Source organism: Erythrolamprus reginae, chromosome 5, assembly GCF_031021105.1.
Source record: "Erythrolamprus reginae isolate rEryReg1 chromosome 5, rEryReg1.hap1, whole genome shotgun sequence".
Lineage (NCBI taxonomy): Eukaryota > Metazoa > Chordata > Lepidosauria > Squamata > Dipsadidae > Erythrolamprus > Erythrolamprus reginae.
The window spans coordinates 113,507,394-113,531,770 of record NC_091954.1 but is presented as its reverse complement, the minus strand read 5'-3'; the positions used below and the strand labels follow the sequence as shown (position 1 = coordinate 113,531,770).

At 40.5% G+C, this 24,377-nt stretch overlaps 1 protein-coding gene across 1 annotated transcript; it reads left to right on the top strand.

Annotated features, from left to right (window-relative positions):
- Window positions 1-10,994: 10,994 nt before the first annotated feature.
- On the top strand, window positions 10,995-24,377 carry LOC139168243 (cytochrome P450 2J5-like). Its single transcript, XM_070753762.1, has 7 exons — window positions 10,995-11,154; window positions 13,896-14,056; window positions 15,262-15,438; window positions 18,338-18,479; window positions 20,136-20,323; window positions 21,525-21,666; window positions 24,187-24,377. The coding sequence occupies exons 1-7, from the start codon at window positions 10,995-10,997 to the stop codon at window positions 24,375-24,377; spliced, it is 1,161 nt and encodes a 386-aa protein (XP_070609863.1).

Genomic DNA, 24,377 nt, shown 5'->3' with positions numbered 1-24,377 from the left:
TTTTCTGGTTGTCCTATCTAAGTTGTCCAGCTCTGCTTGAGTCCAGTTCACTATGCCAGCTGTGTATCTAATGACAGGTATGGCCCAAGTATTTATAGCCTTGATAGTGTTGCCACCATTCAGTTTGCTCTTCACATTTTTTCTGGTCCTCTGGATGTACTCTTTGCTGATCACAGTTTTCACATGGCCATGCTTGATATTATCCAGTTGCAAGATGCCCAAGTATCTGTAGGTTTCTGGCTGGTGGCACTTGATGGTTTGACCATTTGGCATTTCAATGCCTTCACTGTCAGTGATTTTCTCCTTTTTCAGTGCCACTGTGGCACATTTATCTAGGTCAAACTCCATGCTGATGTCATTGCTGAAGATTCGCACAGTGTTGGTTAGTGACTGTATCTCAGTTTCTGATTTTCCATACAACTTCAGGTCATCCATATACAGCAGGTGTGAAATTTTTGGTCAATTTCTAGCAGGTTGGTAGCCTAGGTTTGTTTTCTGTAGGATGAGTGACAGCGGGATTATAGCGATGATGAATAGCAATGGGGACAAAGAGTTCCCCTGGAAGATGCCCCTTCTGATGTTGATCAGTCCATAGCTTTCATTCCCAACAAAAAGCTCAGTCTTCCAATATTTCATCGCCTTTTCTATGAATTTCCTGATGTTTTCATTGACTCCAATGACTTCCAGGCATTTTATGATCCAGCTGTGTGGCAATGGGTCAAAGGCTTTCTGGTAGTCAATCCAGGTCATGTATAGGTTTGTTTTCCTGTTCTTACAGTTCTCCGAAATCATTTTATCAATTACGAGTTGGTCTTTCGTACCTCTGCTTTGTCTTTTATTGCCCTTTTGCTCCACTGGCATGATGTCATTTTCTTATTATTATTACATTATCATTATCATTATCATTATCATTATCATTATCATTATCAGGTATGACAAGCAGGAAGAGGGAGATTGTGATCCCCTTATATAGAGCGCTGGTGAGACCACATTTGGAATACTGTGTTCAGTTCTGGAGACCCCAACTACAAAAAGATATTGACAAAATTGAACGGGTCCAAAGACGGGCTACAAGAATGGTGGAAGGTCTTAAGCATAAAACGTATCAGGAAAGACTTAATGAACTCAATCTGTATAGTCTGGAGGACAGAAGGAAAAGGGGGGACATGATCGAAACATTTAAATAGGTTAAAGGGTTAAATAAGATCCAGGAGGGAAGTGTTTTTAATAGGAAAGTGAACACAAGAACAAGGGGACACAATCTGAAGTTAGTTGGAGGAAAGATCAAAAGCAACGTGAGAAAATATTATTTCACTGAAAGAGTAGTAGATCCTTGGAACAAACTTCCAGTAGACATAGTTGGTAAATCCACAGTAACTGAATTTAAACATGCCTGGGATAAACATACTGTATATCCATTGTAAGATAAAATACAGGAAATAGTATAAGGGCAGACTAGATGGACCATGAGGTCTTTTTCTGCCGTCAGTCTTCTATGTTTCTATGTTTCTATGTATCAATGGACTCAAAACAAGCAGGTCATTGAATTTTTATTTATTATTTGTTTGTTTGTTTGTTTGTTTATTTATTTATATTTATTTATTTATTTTGTCCAATACACAATACATAGAAGAGAATAGACATGAGGTAATATATATAAAGGAAAATATAAAATAGAGGAGAAGATATATGAAAGGAAGAAAATATATATGATATATGAGATAAAGGAAAGACAATTGGACAAGGGACGAAAGGCACACTGGTGCACTTATGTACGTCCACATCCTAGATGTGAGCAGCTATTGAACAGAAATAACAGAAACATCTCATTTAGAATTTTGAAAGTGCATTTTGGGCATTGTTATAAAGATGCCTTCATGATTAAAATGGCCACTCACAAAATAATCACTTACTCAAAGGCAACAATCTAAAGTGTTCCTTGCTAGTTTCAAAGCTTAAGTAAATATCCCAAAATGCTCCATTCCACACAACAGTCTTAACCCTCCTTCCTGCAGACTGCAAAAAAACTCAAGATTCCTGGCAAAACATTATTCATTTTCTTTTCTAAGACTTGTGAATTTCAACTCCCAGAATTCTCCAGCCACTTAGGAAGACCTCTGTTCAAGAGAATATTATAGCCATTCGGAAAGGAGGGGGAGGCAGAAACCCAGATCAAAGAGAATTAATTCCAGGTCATATCTCCTTATACTTTTCCTAGACACTTTTGTCTGTAGCAGAATCGCTGACTTTGGGGTTTTTAAATGATTTTGGGAAGAATACAGAAGCTGCTCAAGTAGCACGCCCTGCCTTTTCTTTCAACGTCATTCAGTGCAAATTGGGTGCTCTGGGGTGGAGTTCCATTTTTGCTACCCTATTGCATTCCCCCACCTGTCCGGGCAGTAGCTCATTCCTGTTTGTGGGGGTATGTTAAGGTATTGAGATTTAATAGCTGACTAGCTGTAAAACTGATGCAATGTAAGGCTGATGCAATAAAGTGGAATTAGCAATGGTACTGCCGGTTGTACCAGAATACCTATGGGACCGCCTTCTGCCGCACAAATCCCAGCGGCCGATAAGGTCCCACAGAGTTGGCCTTCTCCAGGTCCCGTCGAACTAACAATGTCGTCTGGCAGGGGGAAGGGGGAGGAGCCTTCTCTGTGGCGGCTCCGGCCCTCTGGAATCAGCTCCCTCCAGAGATTCATACTGCCCCCACTTAAGACCCATCTATGTCGCCAGGCATGGGGTAGCTAGATCATGTCCCCTTCTTCTCTGTCCGTTAAAAGATATATATGGATGTGACCAGCAAGCCACTCCTACCCAGTCACATGACCATCAAGCCACACCCACAAAATAAGCCATGCCCACAGTTTGGTAGTAAAAATTTTGGTAGCTCTTCACTGCCCAGTAGTGACGTAGTAACTTGAAACCATCTGTTTAGAAACATAGAAGTCTGACGGCAGAAAAGGACCTCATGGTCCATCTAGTCTGCCCTTATACTATTTTCTGTATTTTATCTTAGGATGGATATATGTTTATCCCAGGCATGTTTAAATTCAGTTACTGTGGATTTATCTACCAGGTCTGCTGGAAGTTTGTTCCAAGGATCTACTACTCTTTCAGTAAAATAATATTTTCTCATGTTGCTTTTGATCTTTCCCCCAACTAACTTCAGATTGTGTCCCCTTGTTCTTGTGTTCACTTTCCTATTAAAAACACTTCCCTCCTGGACCTTTTTTAACCCTTTAATATATTTAAATGTTTCGATCATGTCCCCCCTTTTCCTTCTGTCCTCCAGACTATACAGATTGAGTTCATGAAGTCTTTCCTGATACGTTTTATGCTTAAGACCTTCCACCATTCTTGTAGCCCGTCTTTGGACCCGTTCAATTTTGCCAATATCTTTTTGTAGGTGAGGTCTCCAGAACTGAACACAGTATTCCAAATGGGGTCTCACCAGCGCTCTATATAGCGGGATCACAATCTTCCTCTTCCTGCTTGTTATACCTCTAGCTATGCAGCCAAGCATCCTACTCGCTTTCCCTACCGCCTGACTGCACTGTTCACCCATTTTGAGACTGTCAGAAATCACTACCCCTAAATCCTTTTCTTCTGAAGTATTTGCTAACACAGAACTGTCAATATAATACTCAGATTTTATTTGGTTGTCATATTTTTCCTCCCAATTCTCTTTGCAGCTGGCAAAGCAGTATGGAAATATGTACACTTTGTGGTTAGGGAACCAACCCCTGGTGGTGCTCTTTGGATTCAAAACTGTGAAAGAATGCTTTGCTGAGCAGTCAAAATTATCTGACAGAAAATTAAGTGCTTTAAATACGGCTCTTGGAAAAGGAAGAGGTATGTTTATTTATTTATTTATTAGATTTGTATGCCGCCCCTCTCTGTAGACTCGGGGCAGCTCACAACAGCAATAGAACAATTCATAACAAATCTAATAATTTAAAAACATTTAAAAACTCCCATTATTAATCAGACATACATACAAACATACCATACATAAATTGTATAGCCCGGGGGAGATATCTCAATTCCCCCATGTCTGGCGGCAAAGGTGGGTTTTAAGGAGTTTACGGAAGGTCAAGAAGCACCAGGACAGAGGATAAACCCCTGTCCAGGGCCCACCAGAGATCATCCATCAGTGCAACCAAAGCAGTTTTCATGCTGTAGCCAAGCCTGAATCCTGACTGTTGGGGGCCTAGATAATCGGCTTCTTCCAAGGACCGTTGGAGTTGGAGCGCCACCACCTTCTCAACAACCTTCCCCATAAAGGGAAGGTTGGAGACTGGCCGATAGTTATTAAGAATGGCTGGGTCCAGGGAAGGCTTCTTGTGGAGGGGGCGCACAAGTGCCTCCTTGTAGGGATCCGGGAAGGACCCCCTCCCTGTATTGCAAAATATGATGAATTATACTGCTCTTTCCAGCAAAGGAATCATATTTAATGAGGTTTACTAGTATAGATTCTAGTGAAAAGAATGAACTATTTCTAAATTGAGATAGTATCCTTCACGAATCTCTAAAAAACAAAATTTCTATGACATCTCCCAGGCACTGCAATTACTATATCTAGGTCAGTGATAGCGAATCTTTTTTTTTTGGCTTGGGTGTTTAATAATAATAATAATAATAATAATAATAATAATAATAATAATAATAATAATAATAATTTGTTAGATTTGTATGCCACCCCTCTCCAGAGACTCGGAGTGGCTCACAACAGTGATAAACAATGTAACAAATCCAATACTTAAAAAAGACATCTAAAAACCCACATCATTAAAATAAACAAACAACTCAGTCTTACCATACATAAAACATATTAGCCAGGGGATACCTCAATTGCCCCATGCCTGGCGACATAGGTGGGTTTTCAGTAACTTACGAAAGGCAAGGAGGGTGGCGGCAGTTCTAATCTCCGGGGGGAGTTGATTCCAGAGGGCTGGGCCGCCACAGAGAAGGCTCTTCCCCTGGGACCCGGAGAAGACCAACTCTGTGGGACCTTATCGGCTGCTGGGATTCGTGCGGCAGAAGGCGGTCCCATAAGTAATCTAGTCCGATGCCATTATTATTATTATTATTATTATTATTATTATTATTATTATTATTATTATTTATTAGATTTGTATGCCGCCCCTCTCCGTAGACCTGGGCCATGTAGGATGTGCGTTAATAATAATAATAATAATAATAATAATAATAATAATAATAATAATAATAATAAACAATGTTTATTTATAATGCCCTTTTAACAAAGGGCATAACAGTATGTTAGCAATAGCACTTTTTAACAGAGCCACCATATTGCCCCCACAATCCGGGTCCTCAATTGACCCACCTCGGAAGGATGGAAGGCTGAGTCAAACTTGAGCCGGTGACGAGATTTGAACTGCTGACCTACAAATTTACAGTCAGCTTCAGTGGCCTTCAGTACCGCACTCTACCCACTGCGCCACCTTGGCTCACGTTGTGCCTGCCCACACCCATAATGCAATGCCCTCTCCCTGTACATGTGTATAATCCCCCCATGCTTCCCCCACACCTGTGTATAGGCCTCACTGAAGCCTCCGGACACCCGGTTGGCCCGTTGGGCTGTTTTCACCATCCCCAGAATTCAGGAAATCCTCTTGAAGTCTGCGGCGCCACGGGGCCAATCGGAAGTTTGTTTCCGATATCAAATGCCACACAATCTGGCCGATGAAATCTACTGCGGATGCCGCCAGCCAAGAATTCCGCCTGGCAAGGCTTAAAAGGGCCTTTTTCAACATGGCTGCCATCTTTTGGCTGTCAGAAATATTCATAACATCTGGCTGTGCCGGTTGGCACGAGGCGCCTCAGGCTAGAACTGGTTGGCATGGTTAGCAGAAGGCACCATTCCTACTCCACAAGAGCCCTGAGGCTGTTACTCTAAGACTGAAGTTTCCGTTGTAATAATCAGCACAAAATAATTAATTTGTTCCTTTGTCTCCCTTCCAAACCAGGAGCAAAATTGTAATAGTTCTCCAGATCAGATTAACTTAGAAACTCAGATCTTTATTACTCTGATTGTACTACATTGCAGAACAATTTGATGAACATCAGTAGAGCAATTGCTAAGTCAGTCAGATCTGGAGACAGAGGAACAAATTAATTGTTTTGCACAGATGACTAGAACGTAAACTTCAATCTTAGAGTAAAAGCCTCAGGGCTCATGCGAAGCAGGAATGGCGCCATCAAAAACATGTTAACCACACCAACCAATTCCAATCTGAGGCATCTCAATAGAGGCCAACTGGCAGAGGAAGATTTCCTGATATTTCTGGTGGCCAAAAGTTGGGAACCATGTTGAGAAACGCCTTGCCAGGTGGAATCTCTTGACTGGTGGGATCCGCCGTAGATTTTATCTGTCAGATTGTGTGGCATTTGAGATCATTTTTCTCTGAGAACATGAACTAATTAAACTCTTAATCCCCATCAAAACCATGAATGCAATGCCTTTTTCTGGGTCTCTGTATGGATATCCACCTAGGCATACAATGAGAGGCTATATCTCTCATTGTATACAGTTCTGGTCACCGCACCTCAAGAAGGATATAATGGAACTGGAGAAGGTGCAAAAAAGGGCAACAAGAATTATCAAAGAAATGGAGCCCCTCCCTTATGAAACCAGGTTGCAACGCCTTGGTCTCTTCAGCCTTGAAAGACGGCGTTTAAAGGGTGACGTGACCGAAGGGTATAAAATCATGCATGGGATAGAAATGGTGGATAGAGGAAAATTCTTTTCTCTATCACACAATACCAGGACAAGGGGGCCCTCCCTAAAGCTCATAGGTAAGAAAGCGAGGACAAATAAAGGGAAATATTTCTTCACCCAGAGGGTCGTTGGTTTATGGAATTCACTTCCAGAAGAGGTCATGACAGCTGTCGGCCTTGATAGCTTCAAGGCAGGATTAGACAGATTCATGGATGCCTAGTGTATCGGTGGTTATTGAAACGGATATCCATGTGCCACCTCTATGTTGGTTGAGGCAGGCAGGGTTCCCTTGAGTACCACTTGTTGGGGGTCAGGAGAAAGGGAGGGTCTTGCCTTCTCTTTCTGCTCAAGATCCCCATGGACAATTGGTGGGCCACTGTGGGACACAGAATGCTGGACTCGATGGGCTTTGGCCTGATTCAGCATGGCTCTTCTTATGTTCTTATGTTCTTATATCTGAAAGTAGATTCATTCCCTTTTCTTTCTTTTATGGAAGCATATATTTATATTTATATTTATATTTATATTTATATTTATATTTATATTTATATTTATATTTATATTTATATTTATATTTATATTTATATTTATATTTATATTTATATTTATATTTATATTTATATTTATATTTATATTTATATTTATATTTATATTTATATTTATATTTATATTTATATTTATATTTATATTTATATTTATATTTATATTTATATTTATATTTATATTTATATTTATATTTATATTTATATTTACATTTACATTTACATTTACATTTACATTTACATGTACATTTATATTATTTACATTTACATTTACATTTACATTTGCATTTACATTATTTACATTATTTACATTGACATTTACATTTATATTTTTTACATTGACATTGACATTTATATTATTTATATTAATATTTTTACTTTCTTTGTGCTCAGCCAATAACTCTATTGAGGAACTGTCAGTTAAAGTAGGCTTAATAACATTAAGAGAAATACGTTTTATCTGTAGGAAAACCGTGAGTTCTGTAAAAAAAGGTTAGCACACATGACCAGGAAATGTCTCAAGAGAAATTGTGCATATCTAGGTAAAGCTCTTGAGATGAGCAACAAAAAGGGAACAGGTGGAACTGCTAATTCTTTATGCCTGCTCCACTGTTTCTTCTGCTGAGTGGATTAAAAGATGCTAAAAGTGTGCATCCAGGTTCTTTTGCAACACACTGTCTTACTACTCTATTTATCATTACACAACTCCCTTCATGTCTTGAAGGCAGTATTGGGCTGCAGCTGCTAAAGTTAGGTGCGCAGTCCTGATGGGAAAAATGGAGCTGTGCACGTAGCTTCAGCTGACCGGCAGACAGGCACATGTGTCGGCATGAGATTTGCCTTCTGCACATGAGCAGAGGTGGCGCAGTGGGTAGAATGCAGTATTGCAGGCCACTGAAGCTGACTGCTAGATCTGTAGGTCAGCAGTTCAAATCTCATCACCAGCTCAAGGTTGACTCAGCCTTCCATCCTTCCGAGGTGGGTAAAAGGGTGTGCGTTAATAATAATAATAATAATAATAATAATAATAATAATAATAATAATAATAATTTAAAAAACCATTTATTTATAATGCCCTTTTAACAAAGGGCATAACAGTATGTTAGCAATAGCTCTTTTTAACAGAGCCAGCATATTATTATTATTATTATTATTATTATTATTATTATTATTATTATTATTATTTATTAGATTTGTATGCCGCCCCTCTCCGTAGACTCGGGGCGGCTCACAACACAATAGAAACAGTTCATGACAAATCTAATAATTTACAATTTAAAATATTTTTAAAAACCCCATTATTAAGCAGACATACATACATATTGCCCCCACAATCCGGGTCCTCATTTTACCTGTTAAAAAGTGCTATTGCTAACATGTTGTAAGCCGCCCTGAGACTAAGGAGAAGGGCAGCATTTTAAAAAAATCAAATGAATGAATGAATGAATGAATGAAGCAAACAATCAATCAATCAATCACATGTGCAGGAAGCTAAACCTCATGTGTGGATGTTCACGTGCGTGAGTTTTCACTGATTTTCGGCAAACAAATCACCAAAACCCAGCAAAATCTCATGTGTGCGAGCGTCCTCGGGTGAGATTCATCTTTTGTGCATGTGCAGAATGCCAAATCTTGTGTTGGTATGCGTGCATGCATGCGCCGAATGTGCACGCACTCGCGCCCGCCTCCGGGAGTGCACCAGTAGCCCCAGTGATGGGCGGTCCTTCGCTGCTTGAAGGGATCTTTGTCACTTGAATTCCTAACTTCCTTGTAGTCATAAAGTCATGCAATGAGAAGCAGTACTTCTGAAGTCACATACGGGGTGCGTTCCAAAAGTAATGCAATTTTTATTAAAAAGTAATTTATTGAAAAGATTTGCACAAGATTCTTCAAAGTACTGTCCTTGGGCCTCTACACATTTTTTCCAGTGACTCTGCCATGACCGGCACGTGCCCTGGAAGGTGTCTTTGGGGACCTCTCGTAAGGTCTTCGTCACAGCTGATTGGATGTATTCTATGCATGAAAAACGTGCCTTGCCACAACGTGTTACGAGTCCATGAGTTCCTGGCCAAACACCAGGTGCCAACACTGCCCCGCCCCCTCTATAATTCTGACGTCACCCCAGCAGACCTCTTTTGTTCCTTTGGATTAAGGCAGCCCTGAAAGGAACCCGTTTTTTGTCCATAGAAGAGATCCAATCAGCTGTGACGAAGACCTTGCGAGAGGTCCCCGAAGACGCCTTCCAGGCCGCGTACCGGTTATGGCAAAGTCACTGGAAAAAATGTGTAAAGGCCCAAGGACAGTACTTTGAAGAATTTTAAGTGTTTGTGCAAATCGGTTCAATAAATTACTTTAAAAAAAATAATTGCATTACTTTTGCAACGCACCCTGTATTATTTGAAAAGGTTGGATTAAGCAACTGTTTATCTTAAATTACCGAAAGAGAAGAAGGGCTATTTAGTGAGTTTCCTAAACATTTAATAATCAGTTTATAATCACAAGCACACAAGCAATGGAAACTGGAGTTTAATGTTTCCAAATGTAAAATAATGCACTTGGGGAAAAGGAATCCTCAATCTGAGTATTGTATTGGCAGTTCTGTGTTAGCAAAAACTTCAGAAGAAAAGGATTTAGGGGTAGTGATTTCCGACAGTCTCAAAATGGGTGAGCAGTGTGGTCAGGCAGTAGGAAAAGCAAGTAGGATGCTTGACTGCATAGCTAGAGGTATAACAAGCAGGAAGAGGGAGATTGTGATCCCCTTATATAGAGCGCTGGTGAGACCACATTTGGAGTACTGTCTTCAGTTCTGGAGACCTCACCTACAAAAAGATATTGACAAAATTGAACGGGTCCAAAGACGGGCTACAAGAATGGTGGAAGGTCTTAAGCATAAAACGTATCAGGAAAGACTTCATGAACTCCATCTGTAGAGTCTGGAGGACAGAAGGAAAAGGGGGGGGGGGACATGATGGAAACATTTAAATATGTTAAAGGGTTAAATAAGGTTCAGGAGGGAAGTGTTTTTAATAGGAAAGTGAACACAAGAACAAGGGGACACAATCTGAAGTTAGTTGGGGGAAAGATCAAAAGCAACATGAGAAAATATTATTTTACTGAAAGAGTAGTAGATGCTTGGAACAAACTTCCAGCAGACATGGTTGGTAAATCCACAGTAACTGAATTTAAACATGCCTGGGATAAACGTATATCGATTGTAAGATAAAATACAGGAAATAGTAGAAGGGCAGACTAGATGGACCATGAGGTCTTTTTCTGCTGTCAATCTTCTATGTTTCTATGTTTCTACATAACACAAAGGTGGGTACTTGTCAGTTTGGGCCGGTTCTATAGAACTGGTAGTAACTTGGCATTCTGGGTTACTAAAACTGGCAGTGACCCAGGCCTGCTAGGCTCCCAAACTGGCTTTCTCAGTGGCGCCATCTTGTGTTTTGCTTCTGCAAAAGCGGTGTTTTAAGCACTGCTTTAAGCTCGCCACTAAGCGAACCAGCAGTGAAGAAAAGTGGTAGCCACCCTTCACATAACAATGCTAGATTTCTTTCTTTTGTCAACAACAGTAGGGTTCATAAGAACTGAAAGAATAGGAATCTCTGAAGAAAAATTCAGGAAAATGTGGCTTTTCCAATGTAGTCAATCTAAACTTTTTTTAAACTTGATTTTTATTACTAATAGTTTCTCTTTGAATGTTGATGATCTCAGGTATTGTAACTTCAAATGGTCACACCTGGAAGCAGCAACGACGCGTTGCTAATGTTTGTTTGCGGTTGCTGGGAAAAGGGGAAAAAAGAATTGAACACCAAATTGAAGGTCTAGCTGGACAGCTCATAGAAATGTTTGCAAATACCAAAGGTAAGTAATATTTTGTAGTGAGCGGGCTCAGAGAGCAACTAAGGTATACAGTGGTACATCTACTTACAAACTTAATTCCGTGACCAGGTTCTTAAGTAGAAAAGTTTGTAAGGAGAAGCAATTTCCTCATAGAAATCAACGTAAAAGCAAATAATGCGTGTGATTGGGGAAACCACGGGGAGGGTGGAGGCCCTGTTTCCTCCCAAGAGATTCCTAGAGAGGCCACACACAGGCTTCTCCCTGGCTTTTCCAGCCGTTTCCTCCCAGGAGATTCCTAGAGAGGCCCCACAGAGGCTTCTCCCCATCTTTTCCGGCCCTGTTTCCTAACAGGAGATTCCTAGAGAGGCCCCACGGAAGCCTCTCCCTGGCTTTTCCAGCCCTGTTTCCTCCCAGGAGATTCCTAGAGAGGCCCCACAGAGGCTTCTCCCCGCCTTTTCCAGCCCTGTTTCTTCCCAAGAGATTCCTAGAGAGGCCACACACAGAATTCTCCCTGGCTTTTCCAGCCCTGTTTCCTCCCAGGAGATTCCTAGAGAGGCCCCACAGAGGCTTCTCCCCGCTTTTTCCGTCCCTGTTTCCTCCCAGGAGATTCCTAGAGAGGCCCCACAGAGGCTTCTCCCTACCTTTTCCGGTTACAGTTTCGGAGGCTCGGGTTTGTAAGTGGAAAATGGTTCTTGAGAAGAGGCAAAAAAAATCTTGAACACCCGGTTCTTATCTAGAAAAGTTCATTTGTAGGTAGAGGTACCACTGTATTGGGAAAGGAAGCAAAATTTAGCTCATGCATGCTGGGAGGGATAGAGTGAAATACAGTAGTACCTCTAGATATGAGCTGCTCCACATGCGAGTATTTCAAGTTACGAGCTGCGACGCGAGAAAAATTTCTGTTCGACACCCAAGCTCAAATTCATGATACGAGCTGAGCGTCCACTAGGTGGCACAAGAATTCTATTTTTTCCAGTTATCTCCACGTGAAAAGCCAAACCTAAATGCATTTGTTCGAGATACGAGATGATCGACATACGAGGTCAGCTCTGGCACGAATTAAACTTGTATGTCGAGGTACCACTGTACATTCAGTAGCCAACTATAAAAACAGAAATCTTTTTATTTTTATTTTTAAATGGAGCCTGAGGTCAAGAGAATGAACTGAGACCAATCATCAAGGGCACATCAGTTCAAAAAGATGAATTGTGAAAAAGAAAAAACAGCAGCATCAGTCGCTTCTTAAATTTCATGCAAATAGACAAGCCATACCATAAACTCAGTTGGTTCATCATTTTTCCCTGTTTTTTGCCTGGGCTTTGTAATCTGCAGACCAGACTGTTTAAGTTGTAAGAGCATTAGAACCAGTGTACCTTTTAAGATCCCAATGGGTAATTTTCCCCTTTTCTTTTAACCACGCCTGGTTCCTAGGTTCACTCACTGTTCTGAGCACAGCTATTGGATGCCACAAATCTTCCCAAAGGCTTAATTTTCAAAACAAATAAACTATTTTTTCTTCAACAGTTCAAAACACACACAGGATTTATCCTTGTAGCAGACAAGCTGGCAGCAGGACTGGAAATTCTTCTGGCGGCAGGGAATTGATGGATTTATGAGGCAATTAACATTCTATTCCAATTAGCTGGGAGGCAAAGGCTATAAATCTCTATTTAAGCAGAAATCTTACCAGATAACTAGATAACTATTCTCCACCATCCCCTTTTGCAGTGATGGGCTGCCAAAATTTTTATTGCCACACTGTGGCTGTGGCTTATTTTGTAGGTATGGCTTGATGGTCATTAGTGATGGGTGAACCCAACGGTGTTCAGGTTCGGCAAGTTCGGACGAACTTTACGCAAAATTCGGCCGAACTCGAACTGAACCCAAACCCGAATGGGGAATCCCACCAAGAGATTCTGGGGGCGGAGCTTTGACGTTACGTATACTGGTAGATTGCTAAGGATGCCAAGGTGATCACTTCCTGGATTCCATGAAACATGTTTATTTTTACATGAAAGGACCGCCCTTTGCTTGCAGCACCACTGCGGTGTCCTTTTTCGTAAAAATAACAATGTTTATTTTTATGTGAAGACCTCCCTTTGAAGGAGTTGGGGAATCCTTCCCACGAAGAGATTCCGGAGGTGGAGCCTTGACGTCACCGGCAGGTTGCTAAGGACACCAAAGTGATAACTTCCTGGATCACCTTGGCGTCCTTAGCAACCTGCCGGTGATGTCAAAGCTCCAAATGCCGAACGCAACCCCAAACTTTGCCCGAAGTTTCAAAAAATTTTGGGTTCGTGTTCAGCATACCGAACACCGCAAAATTCGGTACGGACCCAAATTGTGCGGGTTCAGTTCGCTCATTACTAATGGTCATGTGACCAGGTGGGAGTGGCTTGACAACCATGTGACTGGTGGCTTAAGGCAATGTAGTTCTAAGCTTTCTAAACCTAGGATTGTAAATTTAGTTGCATAGGGTATTCTGTTGCGAGTGGAGGAGTGGAGGGCTCTTCTAGTAAAGTATCTCTGGACATTTTCTAGAGGGTTTATGTCCATATCTAGTGAAGCATGTCAATCAAAGTCTAAGAACAGCAGAAAAACAATGCATGTCTTGTGAGGGTGGAAATTGGTGTATTTAGTTTGATTTTTTTATATTAAAAAAATAAATTGCCAAAAGATCCCAATGTTCCTGAAATCCCACTTAAAAGTTTTCAGTATTAACAGAAGAAATTTAATTATTCTTAATATTTTTACATCTTCAGGGCAGCCTTTTGATCCTTCATTGCCATTGATCAATTCAGTTTTTAACGTGGTGTGTAGTTTGAGCTTTGGGCACCAGTTTGAGCTTGGAGATAAAAACTTCCAGAAGTTAGTTGAAGCAACTAACATCATTGAAGAAAAGTCTGGAGGATTTTTTCATCTGGTGAGTTATCTTGTCTACTGAAATAACGAGATCAAACCATTCCCATTTTGAAAAACTTTTGACTGCACCACACAAATCTTAACCTGCTACTTTTTAAACCCATATTTTAGATTTTCAGCATATATATCTGTTGTGGTTAGCTCTGGCCCAGCTCCTGCCCCAAGGACTGTGGATGTGGGGGAGACATCCACATGCTGCAGGCCTGTTTTGCCCCCGGTGGAATCTAATGATGAAGGCTCCTCTGACCAAGAAGACGTGAGTGACAGGGAGGAGGAGAGTGTGGCAGACAGCTCAGAAGGAGATCAATTATCTAGCTCCTCCTTGGATTCGGAACAAGAGTTAATGATACAGCCACGCATGAGGAGAGCGATGCATAGGCAACAACAACTGAGAGATTATTATCAAAGAAAATTTGGCCACCTGTGGTTGGGTGGGGCTGTGGTGATTAGTGAGGCTGCTATAAATAGCAGCCTGTGGGTTTGGCCATTGTGGAGGATTATCTGATCGTTGTGTTTCGTGACTGCTTTGCTGACTTTGACCTTTTGTGTGCTGATTTTTCCCTGCTTTGAAACTAAACCAGAGCAAAGTGTGTTTCACTTTGTGAAAGAAGAAGGACTGTGAATTGCCTCACAACTGCAAGCTAAGTATCACAGAACTGATAAGGGACTTGTACAAATTACCAGGTTGTTTGGAGACCAGTGCTCTTTGCTATACCAAAAGAGGGCTTAGGTTAAGTGAATTTTCATTATAAAGAACATTGTTTTGAATTTTCAAACGTGTGTGTCTGAAATTTGTACCTGTGAATTTTCGGGAGGAGTCTACCAGAGAGCTCGACAGAACAATATCAGAGCTTGGAATTCACAAAACAAATTATGCCATTAAAAAATCTACCCAAACTTTCTATGTTCTATCAATATATAATTACCGTATTTCTATATGTCTAGCGACCCAGTTACTTTTCTGACCAGCTGCTCAGAGTAGAATTTGTCATGTATCATGGAGGCCAAGAGAGAAGAGCTTGGATGAGGAATTTGGAATTGTCAGCTGCTTAATATATTAAAACTTTGTAAGGTCTTTGTGCTGCTGAAGAGCAAAAGGCTAAAACGCAAATAGAAATAATATGCAACCTTTCCTCCTATGTTTTACTTTCTAGTCCCTGTTCTTTTAGATAGTGCTGAATCTTTCCTTCTTCTTTCTTTTAAAAGATGTTTGAGGCAGTCCCATGGTTGATGAAACGTCTTCCAGGGCCCTATCAGAAGATGTTGGATGCTGCACAGTTTATCCTTTCATTCGCAAGGCAGGAAGTAGAGAAGCACAAACAGCATTACTCCCAGCATGAACCAGAGGATTTCATAGATTACTACCTCCTTGAAATGGAAAAAGTATTTATTGCGGAGAGGGGCGGCATACAAATCCAATAAATAATAATAATAATAATAATAATAATAATAATAATAATAATAATAATAATAATATCTATCTATCTATCTATCTATCTATCTATATATATATATATATATATATATATATATATCTATTGTCGTTAGAGTTGGAAGGGACCTTGCGGGTCATCAAGTCCAACCCCCTGCCTAAGCAGGAACCCTATAGCATCCTAGCCAAATGGCAGTTCAATTTCCTCTTAAAAATGTCCATAGTATTGGAGTTCACAATGTCCGTTGGTAGGTTGTTCCACTGGTTGATCGTTCTGACTGTCAGGAAGTTCTTCCTTATTTCCAGGTTGAATTTCTCCTTGGTCAGCTTCCATATATTTCTTTTATATTCGCTTAATTAAAATACATGCCATAATGATGTAGACCAGTGATGGCGAACCTTTTTTTCCTCGAGTGCTGAAAGAGTGTGTGTGCGCGCACTATTGCGCATACGCCAGTGCCCACACCCATAATTCAATGCCCGGGGAGGATGAAAACAGCTTCCCACGCCCTCTGGAATCTGGAAACGGCATGTTTCCAACTTCTAGTGGACCCAGTAGGCTCATATTTTGCCCTCCCCAAGCTCCAAAGTTTTCCCTGGAGCCAGGGGAGGGTAAGACTCCCTCCCCTATCCCCTATCCCCCTCCACCTCCCCCGGAGGCTCTCTGGGAGCCAAAAACGCCGTCCCAGAGCCTCTGTTTGAGCCAAAAATCAGCTTGCCAGCACATGCATACATGTTGGAGCTGAGCTAAGGCAACAGCTCGTGTGCCAGCAGATACGGCTCCACCTGCTACCTGTGGCACCCGTGCCACAGGTTCGCCATCACTGATGTAGGTTGTTTTGGAACGAGTGCTCTTTGCAATACAAAAAGGGTGCTTTGTTTCTTTTGAATTTTGTGTTAAAGAACATTGTCTTGAATTTTCAAACGTGTGTGTGTCTGAAATTTGTACCCTTGAATTTTCGGGAGGCTCCTACCAGAGAGCCCGGCAGAACACCATCCTAAGATAAAATACAAGACATAGTATAAGGGCAGACTAGATGGACCGTGAGGTCTTTTTCTGCCGTCAATCTTCTATGTTTCTATCCGAGCAGTTCAAAAGCATGTAAAAATGCAAGTGGAACAATAGCGACTTCCTTTGGTGGGAAAATAATTTCATGTGACTTCCGCATTTAGTAATGCTGCCCACATAGATGTCTTAGGATAGAGTTGGCTCTTCGACTTAGGAACGGAGATGAGCACTGCCCTCTAGTGTCGGGAATGGCTATCACATATGTGCAAGGGGAACCTTTACCATTACCTTATGAAACTAACCAGAACCTTCAAGTCAGTAGATTATCTACACGCTAAAAACGAGTTAATGAAACATGAAAGGCATTATAAAAGCCTGGGACCAATTTTTCCATGCTAGAAAGAATAAGGACTGTGCAGGGAATATGCAATGGATGGGATTCTTTATTAGCCAAGTGTAATTAGGGAAGGAATTTGTCATTGGTGTATATGCTCTCATTGCACATAAAAGAAAAGATACATTTGTCAAGTATCATGAGGGAGAACACCGGGTCCCATCGACTAAGCAATGTCGTTTGGCGGGACTCAGGAGAAGAGCCTTCTCTGTGGCAGCCCCGACCCTCTGGAACCAGCTCCCCCCAGATATCAGAGTTGCCCCCACCCTCCTTGCCTTTTGCAAGTTCCTTAAAACCCACCTCTGTCGTCAGGCATGGGGGAATTGAAATTTCCCTTCCCCCTAGGCTTATAGAATTTATACATGGTATGCTTGTATGTATGAGTGGTTCTTTAAATTGGGTTTTTTTAGATTATTTTTAATATTAGATTTGTTTATATTGTCTTTTCATTGTTGTTAGCCACCCCGAGTCTTCGGAGAGGGGCGGCATACAAATCTAATAAATGAATGAATGAATGAATGAATGAATGAATGAATGAATGAATGAATAAATAAATAAATAAATAAATAAATAAACAAACTTAATGATTGTTACAGGGTACAAATAAGCAACCAGGAAACAATATTAATATCAATCGTAAGGATACAAGCAACAAGTTACAGTAATACAGTCATAAGTGGGAGGAAATGGATGACAGGAATGACGAGAAGGCTAATAGTAATAGTAATGGAGCCTTAGTGAATAGTTTGACAGTGATGAGGGAATTATTTGTTTATCAGAGTGATGGCATTCGGAAAAAAACCTGTTTTTGGGTCTAGTTGTTCTGGTGTGCAGTGCTCTACAGCATCATTTTGAGGGTAGGAGTTGAAACAATTTATGTCCAGGATGTGAGGGTAGTAAATATTTTCATGGCTCTCTTTTTTACTTATGCAGTACAGTGTTCGCTAAAAGTCTATACCACGGTTATTCAAAAATATTAATTTAAAAATACTTCATGGGTTTTTTCCCTATACCACGGTTTTTCCCACCCAATGACATCATATGTCATCACCAAACTTTCGTCTGCCTTTAATAAATATTTTTTTAATAAACTTTAATAAATAAACATGGTGAGTAATAATCTGAATGGTTGCTAAGGGAATGGTAAATTGCAATTTAGGGGTTTAAAGTGTTAAGGGAAGGCTTGGGATACTGTTCATAGCCAAAAATAGTGTATTTACTTCCGCATCTCTACTTTGCGGAAATCCGACATTCGCGGGCGGTCTTGGAACGCATCCCCTGCGAAAAGCGAGGGAACACTGTATACTGCTCAACATTGGAAGGCAGATTGGCAGTAATTGGTTTTTTCTAAGATCGTATAATATGATTTTGCTTGCTAATAACACTAGAAAACCTGAAAGATTGCTGAGTATTTAGCCTAAGTTAATTTTCTTTTTTCAAACACCAGAGCAAGAATGATTCCAACTCTACTTATAATGAAGAAAACCTGCTTTGTTGTCTTCTTGAACTTTTCATCGCTGGAACAAACACAACCATCTCGAGCCTAAATTGGGCAATAGTTACCTTGGCAAATCATCCAGAAATCCAAGGTGAGAAAAATGTTGGAAGTAGGAGCAAGGACTTTTCTCAGGCTCTAAAGCACACGTGGTTTCTTTGATACCTATTGGACGATAAACTGAAATTATTCTTCAATTTTCCTATGTTGATTCTGGAACGTGTAATAACAATCAATAGCTCAGTAGAATAAAAGAAACCAGAGACTGTAAATATACCATATTTTTCAGAGTATAAGATGCACCATTCCCCCCCACCCCCACCCAAAAAAGGAAATTTTGGGTGCGTCTTGAAATCAGTTCAATTCCAAAAATGTAATCAACTGGAAATGCAGATATCTCTATTTTACATTTATTTCCAGTTCAGCTGCACATTTCAGAACACTTTCTGATTTTTTCAGGCATTTATTTATATGATGACAGCAATGGCACATGAGCAAATGATGAAGACTAATGATGAAGGAATTAAAATAGAACACATCACTTTAAAATTATTAATAAGATTATATTAATTGTATATTATTTTAATAATAATAAATATTATTCAGTTTTCACTCATTCAGGTACAAGATTGCTTGTACCACAGTATTGTGAAAATAATGGGATTGAAAAGGCTAAACATGTTTATCCCAGGCTAAACGTGCCTGGGATAAACATATATCCATCCTAAGATGAAATACAGAAAATAGTATAAAGGCAGACTAGATGGACCATGAGGTCTTTTTCTGCCGTCAATCTTCTATGTTTCTATGTTTCTAAAAGAGGATCACTTGGGGAAAAGGAATCCTCAATCTGAGTATTGTATTGACAGTTCTGTGTTAGCAAATACTTCAGAAGAAAAGGATTTAGGGGTAGTGATTTCTGACAGTCTCAAAATGGGAGAGCAGTTTGGTTGGGCAGTAGGGAAAGCAAGTAGGATGCTTGGCTGCATAGTTAGAGGTATAACAAGCAGGAAGAGGGAGATTATGATCCTGCTATATAGAGCGCTGGTGAGACCACATTTGGAATACTGTGTTCAGTTCTGGAGACCTCACCTACAAAAAGATATTGACAAAATTGAACAAGTCCAAAGACGGGCTACAAGAATGGTGGAAGGTCTTAAGCATAAAACGTATCAGGAAAGACTTCATGAACTCAATCTGTATAGTCTGGAGGACCGAAGGAAAAGGGGGGACATGGTCGAAACATTTAAATATGTTAAAGGGTTAAATAAGGTCCAGGAGGGAAGTGTTTTTAATAGGAAAGTGAACACAAGAACAAGGGGACACAATCTGAAGTTAGTTGGGGGAAAGATCAAAAGCAACATGAGAAAATATTATTTTACTGAAAGAGTAGTAGATCCTTGGAACAAACTTCCAGGAGACGTGGTTGATAAATCCACAGTAACTGAATTTAAACATGCGTGGGATAAACATAGATCCATCCTAAGATAAAAACAGAAAATATTTAAACATGCCTGGGATAAACATAGATCCATCCTAAGATAAAATACAGAAAATAGTATAAGGGCAGACTAGATGGACCATGAGGTCATTTTCTGCCGTCAGTCTTCTATGTTTCTATGTTTCAGTTCTTCTAAGCTTACTCTGATTTCTAAAGTACTTATTCGTGAATTAATTCATGTGAAAGATTAGTTGATTGTTATTCACTCTGATGTATCATTCAAAACAGATTCCCCTTCTTTCCTTCTAGAAAAAGTCCACAAGGAGATTGAAGATGTCTTTGGTCCTTCTGCACCAATCTCCTATCGAGACCGAAAGGCGCTGCCTTATACCAATGCTGTCATTCATGAGATTCTGCGTGCAAAGTATAACATATTAATAGCACTTCCCAGACAAAGCACAGCAAATATGAAGATGGGGAACTTCCATATTCCAAAGGTAGAAAAAAAAGATGAACTGACTGTTGCGAGTGGTCCAGGTCTGGCTCAGCTGCCCAGGGATTTTGAGGAAGAATAATAATAATAATAATAATAATAATAATAATAATAATAATAATAATAATTAGACCTGGTCATTGCTTACAAGTGGAACACTCAAAAAGGAGACAGAAGGACTAATACTGGCGGCACAAGAACAGGCCATTAGAACAATGCTGTCAAAGCCAGAATTGAAAAACCAACAGATGATCCAAAGTGCAGACTCTGTAAAGAAACAGATGAAACAATCGATCACATACTCAGCTGCTGCAAAAAGATTGCACAGACTGACTACAAGCATAGACATGATGCTGTGGCACAGATGATCCACTGGAACTTGTGCCGGAACTACCATTTACCAATGATAAAGAACTGGTGGGATCATAAACCCAAAAAAGTGGTCGAAAATGAGCAAGCAAAACTACTGTGGGACTTCCGACTTCAGACTAACCGAATTCTGAAGCATAACACACCAGACATTGTGATCGTGGAGAAAAAGAAAGTATGGATCGTCGACATCGCAATCCCAGGGGACAGCAGAATTGAGGAGAAGCAGCTAGAGAAATTAGTGAAATATGAAGATCTAAGAATCAAGCTGCAACGACTCTGGCATAAGCCAGTGAAAGTGGTCCCAGTGGTACTTGGCACGCTGGTGGCAGTACCAAAGGATCTCAGTGGACATTTGAAAACCATCGGAATTGACAAAATCTCCATCTGTCAATTGCAAAAGGCCACTTTACTGGGATCGGCAAACGTAATTCGCCGCTACATCATGCAGTCCTAGGTGCTTGGGAAGCGCCCGACTGGTGATGAAATACGAAATCCAGCATAGTGATCTCGTTTGCTGTGTTGTATTGAAACAATAACAATAACAATAGCAATAGCAATAGCAATAGCAATAGCAATAACAATAACAATAACAATAACAATAATAAATAATAATAAATAATAATAAAGAATTGTGAATCTCCCTCTTTCTATGGGGGTTGGAGGGCAGGAGAAACCAAGCTTCAGATCAGTTACTTCCTTCCAAAGGAGCTTGGAGAAGGGGGAAGAATATAGTGGGTTAATAAAGATATGCTCCAATAAATGTTTTCCACAAATATATTCAACTACTCCTGCTATGAAACAACTATGTTTTAGCCTCTTTTTTAATCTTTCAGGGGACAATTATTATTCCAGATCTACGCTCTGTTCTTCTAGATCCTGAAGAATGGGAAACACCTGAAGAATTCAACCCAAATCATTTTTTAGACACAGATGGGAATTTTAGGTTTCGAGAAGCATTTCTTCCATTTGGAATAGGTAAATCCAATTATTCAAGTTTGTAGTTGAAAGGTTTCTTTTTTATTTGCGGGTTTTAAGTCTGTCTATCTGTTTTTCGGGAAATTTATAAGAGTTCTGCTTTTCATCGGATACCTGGACCTGAAACCATTATTTTAACTGAATCCTTATTCCTCAAAATTTGAACGTTGGATTCGTGTGAAGTTTCTTTGGGTTTTATGTCAGGAAGATGTGGATGACATCTTGAATGGAGTGACCTTGTTTGACAATACACACACTGTTGTGGTTCAGCCTGAGGCTGCTCAGGGACCGGCTGTGTCTCTGCTGGCTCCATGCCCGGAGGAGGATGACAGCGAAGAGGAGAGGGCTGAACAGTCGGACGGGGGAGAGGAAAGTCAGGAATGGGATGAAGGAGAACAGCGTGAGAGCCCCGGGGGGGGGGGGCTCTCCCCAGTCAGTAGCTTGGAGTCATTAGGTGATGACGCACAAGCCGTCATTGACATGTGACAGAGACGTTCAGATCAGAGAAAGGAGCAATTAAAGAAGTATTATCAGCACTGAATTAGGAACAGCTGGGCTTGGGTGTGGTCCTCCTTAGCAGGGTTTAAAAGGCAGGCAAGCCCTTGAAGCCATGTGGAGTGTTATCAGTTGGAGTTACGGTGTCCTGCTTTGTTATTTTATTTATTTATTTATTTTATTTATTCGATTTTTATGCCGCCCTTCTCCTTAGACTCAGGGCGGCTTACAACATGTTAGCAATAGCACTTTTTAACAGAGCCAGCCTATTGCCCCCACAATCCGGGTCCTCATTTTACCCACCTCGGAAGGATGGAAGGCTGAGTCAACCTTGAGCCGGTGATGAGATTTGAACTGCTGACCTTCAGATCTACAAGTCAGCTTCAGTGGTCTGCAGTACAGCACTCTACCTGCTGCGCCACTCCGGCTCATTTGCCGTCTCTGTTCCTGGCTTGTGGCCCATCAGTTTGGAAGACCTGTGGGAGGTGTAGGTCTGCTATCTACAGCCTCGTATTGGCAGCAAGAATCCTGTATTGCTGCATGGACTTTTGCCTTCGTGGATATATCTGAAGATACAGCATTTTCCTGTTTGTAAGGACATTTTCTGTTACCTCTGTTTTTTCTTGAATTTTATAAACTGCCTTTGCCTTTTATCGGTGTGTCTGGCTTCTCTTTTTGGGTTGGTCTTGGCTTCCGGAGTGACCCAGACAGAACATACACTGGGTGAAATTCACATGATGCAATTCAGAGGAAAGTTGGCTATTTCAGCTAGAATTATTAAAGGAGAATTACTTATAGTTCAGGATTCAAATGAGGAGTCCTTGCAGGAAATCCTACACTGCCCCAGCCAAATGACAGTCCAATCTCCTCTTGAACATGTCCAAAGTTGGGGAGTTCACAACCTCCGCAGGCAGGCCGTTCCACTGGTTGATCGCTCTGACCATCAGGAAATTCTTCCTTATTTCCAGGTTGAATCTCTCCTTGGTCAGCTTTCAACCGTTGTTCCTCGTCCGGCCCTCTGGTGCCCTGGAAAACAAAGCATTGCAGTAATCGAACCTCGAGGTGATGAGGGCGTGAGCGACTGTGAGCAATGACTCCCTGTCCAAATCCAATTACTTCCTTTGGATTCCATTGCAATTGCAGCAAAGTCCTGCATAAAAGCTTGGAAGGTTCTACATCTTTGTATCATTTTAGGCCCTCCAAAAGGATGTGTTAAAGTGCTCCTCCTAAAGCCCCCTACGTTCATTCACATTACTTCTGTAATTTTTGTCTTGCACTTCTAGGCCAAATTATTATTATCCTAAGAAGCAATTTGCACAGATTAATTTTTGATTCTAATATTATTTCTGAAAAATAATCCTACATGATTCTTGACAAATCTATATTTTCTTTTATGTATACTGAGAGCATCTGCACCAAAGGCAAATTCCTTGTGTGTCCAATCACGCTTGGCCAATGAAGAATTCTATTCTATTCTATTCTATTCTATTCTATATTTTTTCTGTTCTGTTCTATGCTACTCTATTTCAATCCCTATTCTATTCTATTCTATTCTATTCCACTCTATTCAATATTTTCTATTCTATTCTATCCCTATCTCTATCTCTGTCTCTGTCTCTGTCTCTCTGTCTCTGTCTCTATCTCTATCTATCATCTCTATCTCTGTTCCACTCTATTCAATATTTTCTATTCCATTCTATTCTATTCTATTCTGTTCTGTTCTGTTCCGTTCCGTTCCGTTCCGTTCATTCCATTCCATTCCATTCCATTCCTATTCCATTCCATTCTATATTTTCTATTCCATTCTGTTCTATTCTGTTCCATTCCATTTCATTTTATTCCATTCCTATTCCTATTCAGATAGGTTTTAAAAAAATCATCCTTAAGATCATTTACGCCCATCGCTTTACTTTCCCACACATCGTAAAAGGGAGAAAGTATCCTTAGCAATTAATTGGGAGCTGTATATGTCCTTCTGGAACAGATTACTGCCCATTTTCTTCTCTTCCCATGTCTTTTCTATAGGACGGCGAATCTGTTTGGCAGAAAATCTGGCAAGATTGGAGATCTTCACCTTCCTAATCAACCTACTGAGGACCTTCAGGTTACAGCTGCCCGAAGGAATCAAAGAGATTGATGAAACACCTATAGCAACTATGGTGCTCAATGTGCAACCTTATAAAATATGTGCTGTTCCCCACCACACACCATTATAA

Bases quoted from the DNA above. Each gene is read 5' to 3' on its own strand.
- LOC139168243 (XM_070753762.1), top strand. From the start codon at position 10,995: ATGATCTCAGGTATTGTAACTTCAAATGGTCACACCTGGAAGCAGCAA. The intron at 11,155-13,895 runs GTAAGTAATATT...TTACATCTTCAG, and splicing joins AATGTTTGCAAATACCAAAG to GGCAGCCTTTTGATCCTTCA. The intron at 14,057-15,261 runs GTGAGTTATCTT...TTCTTTTAAAAG, and splicing joins CTGGAGGATTTTTTCATCTG to ATGTTTGAGGCAGTCCCATG.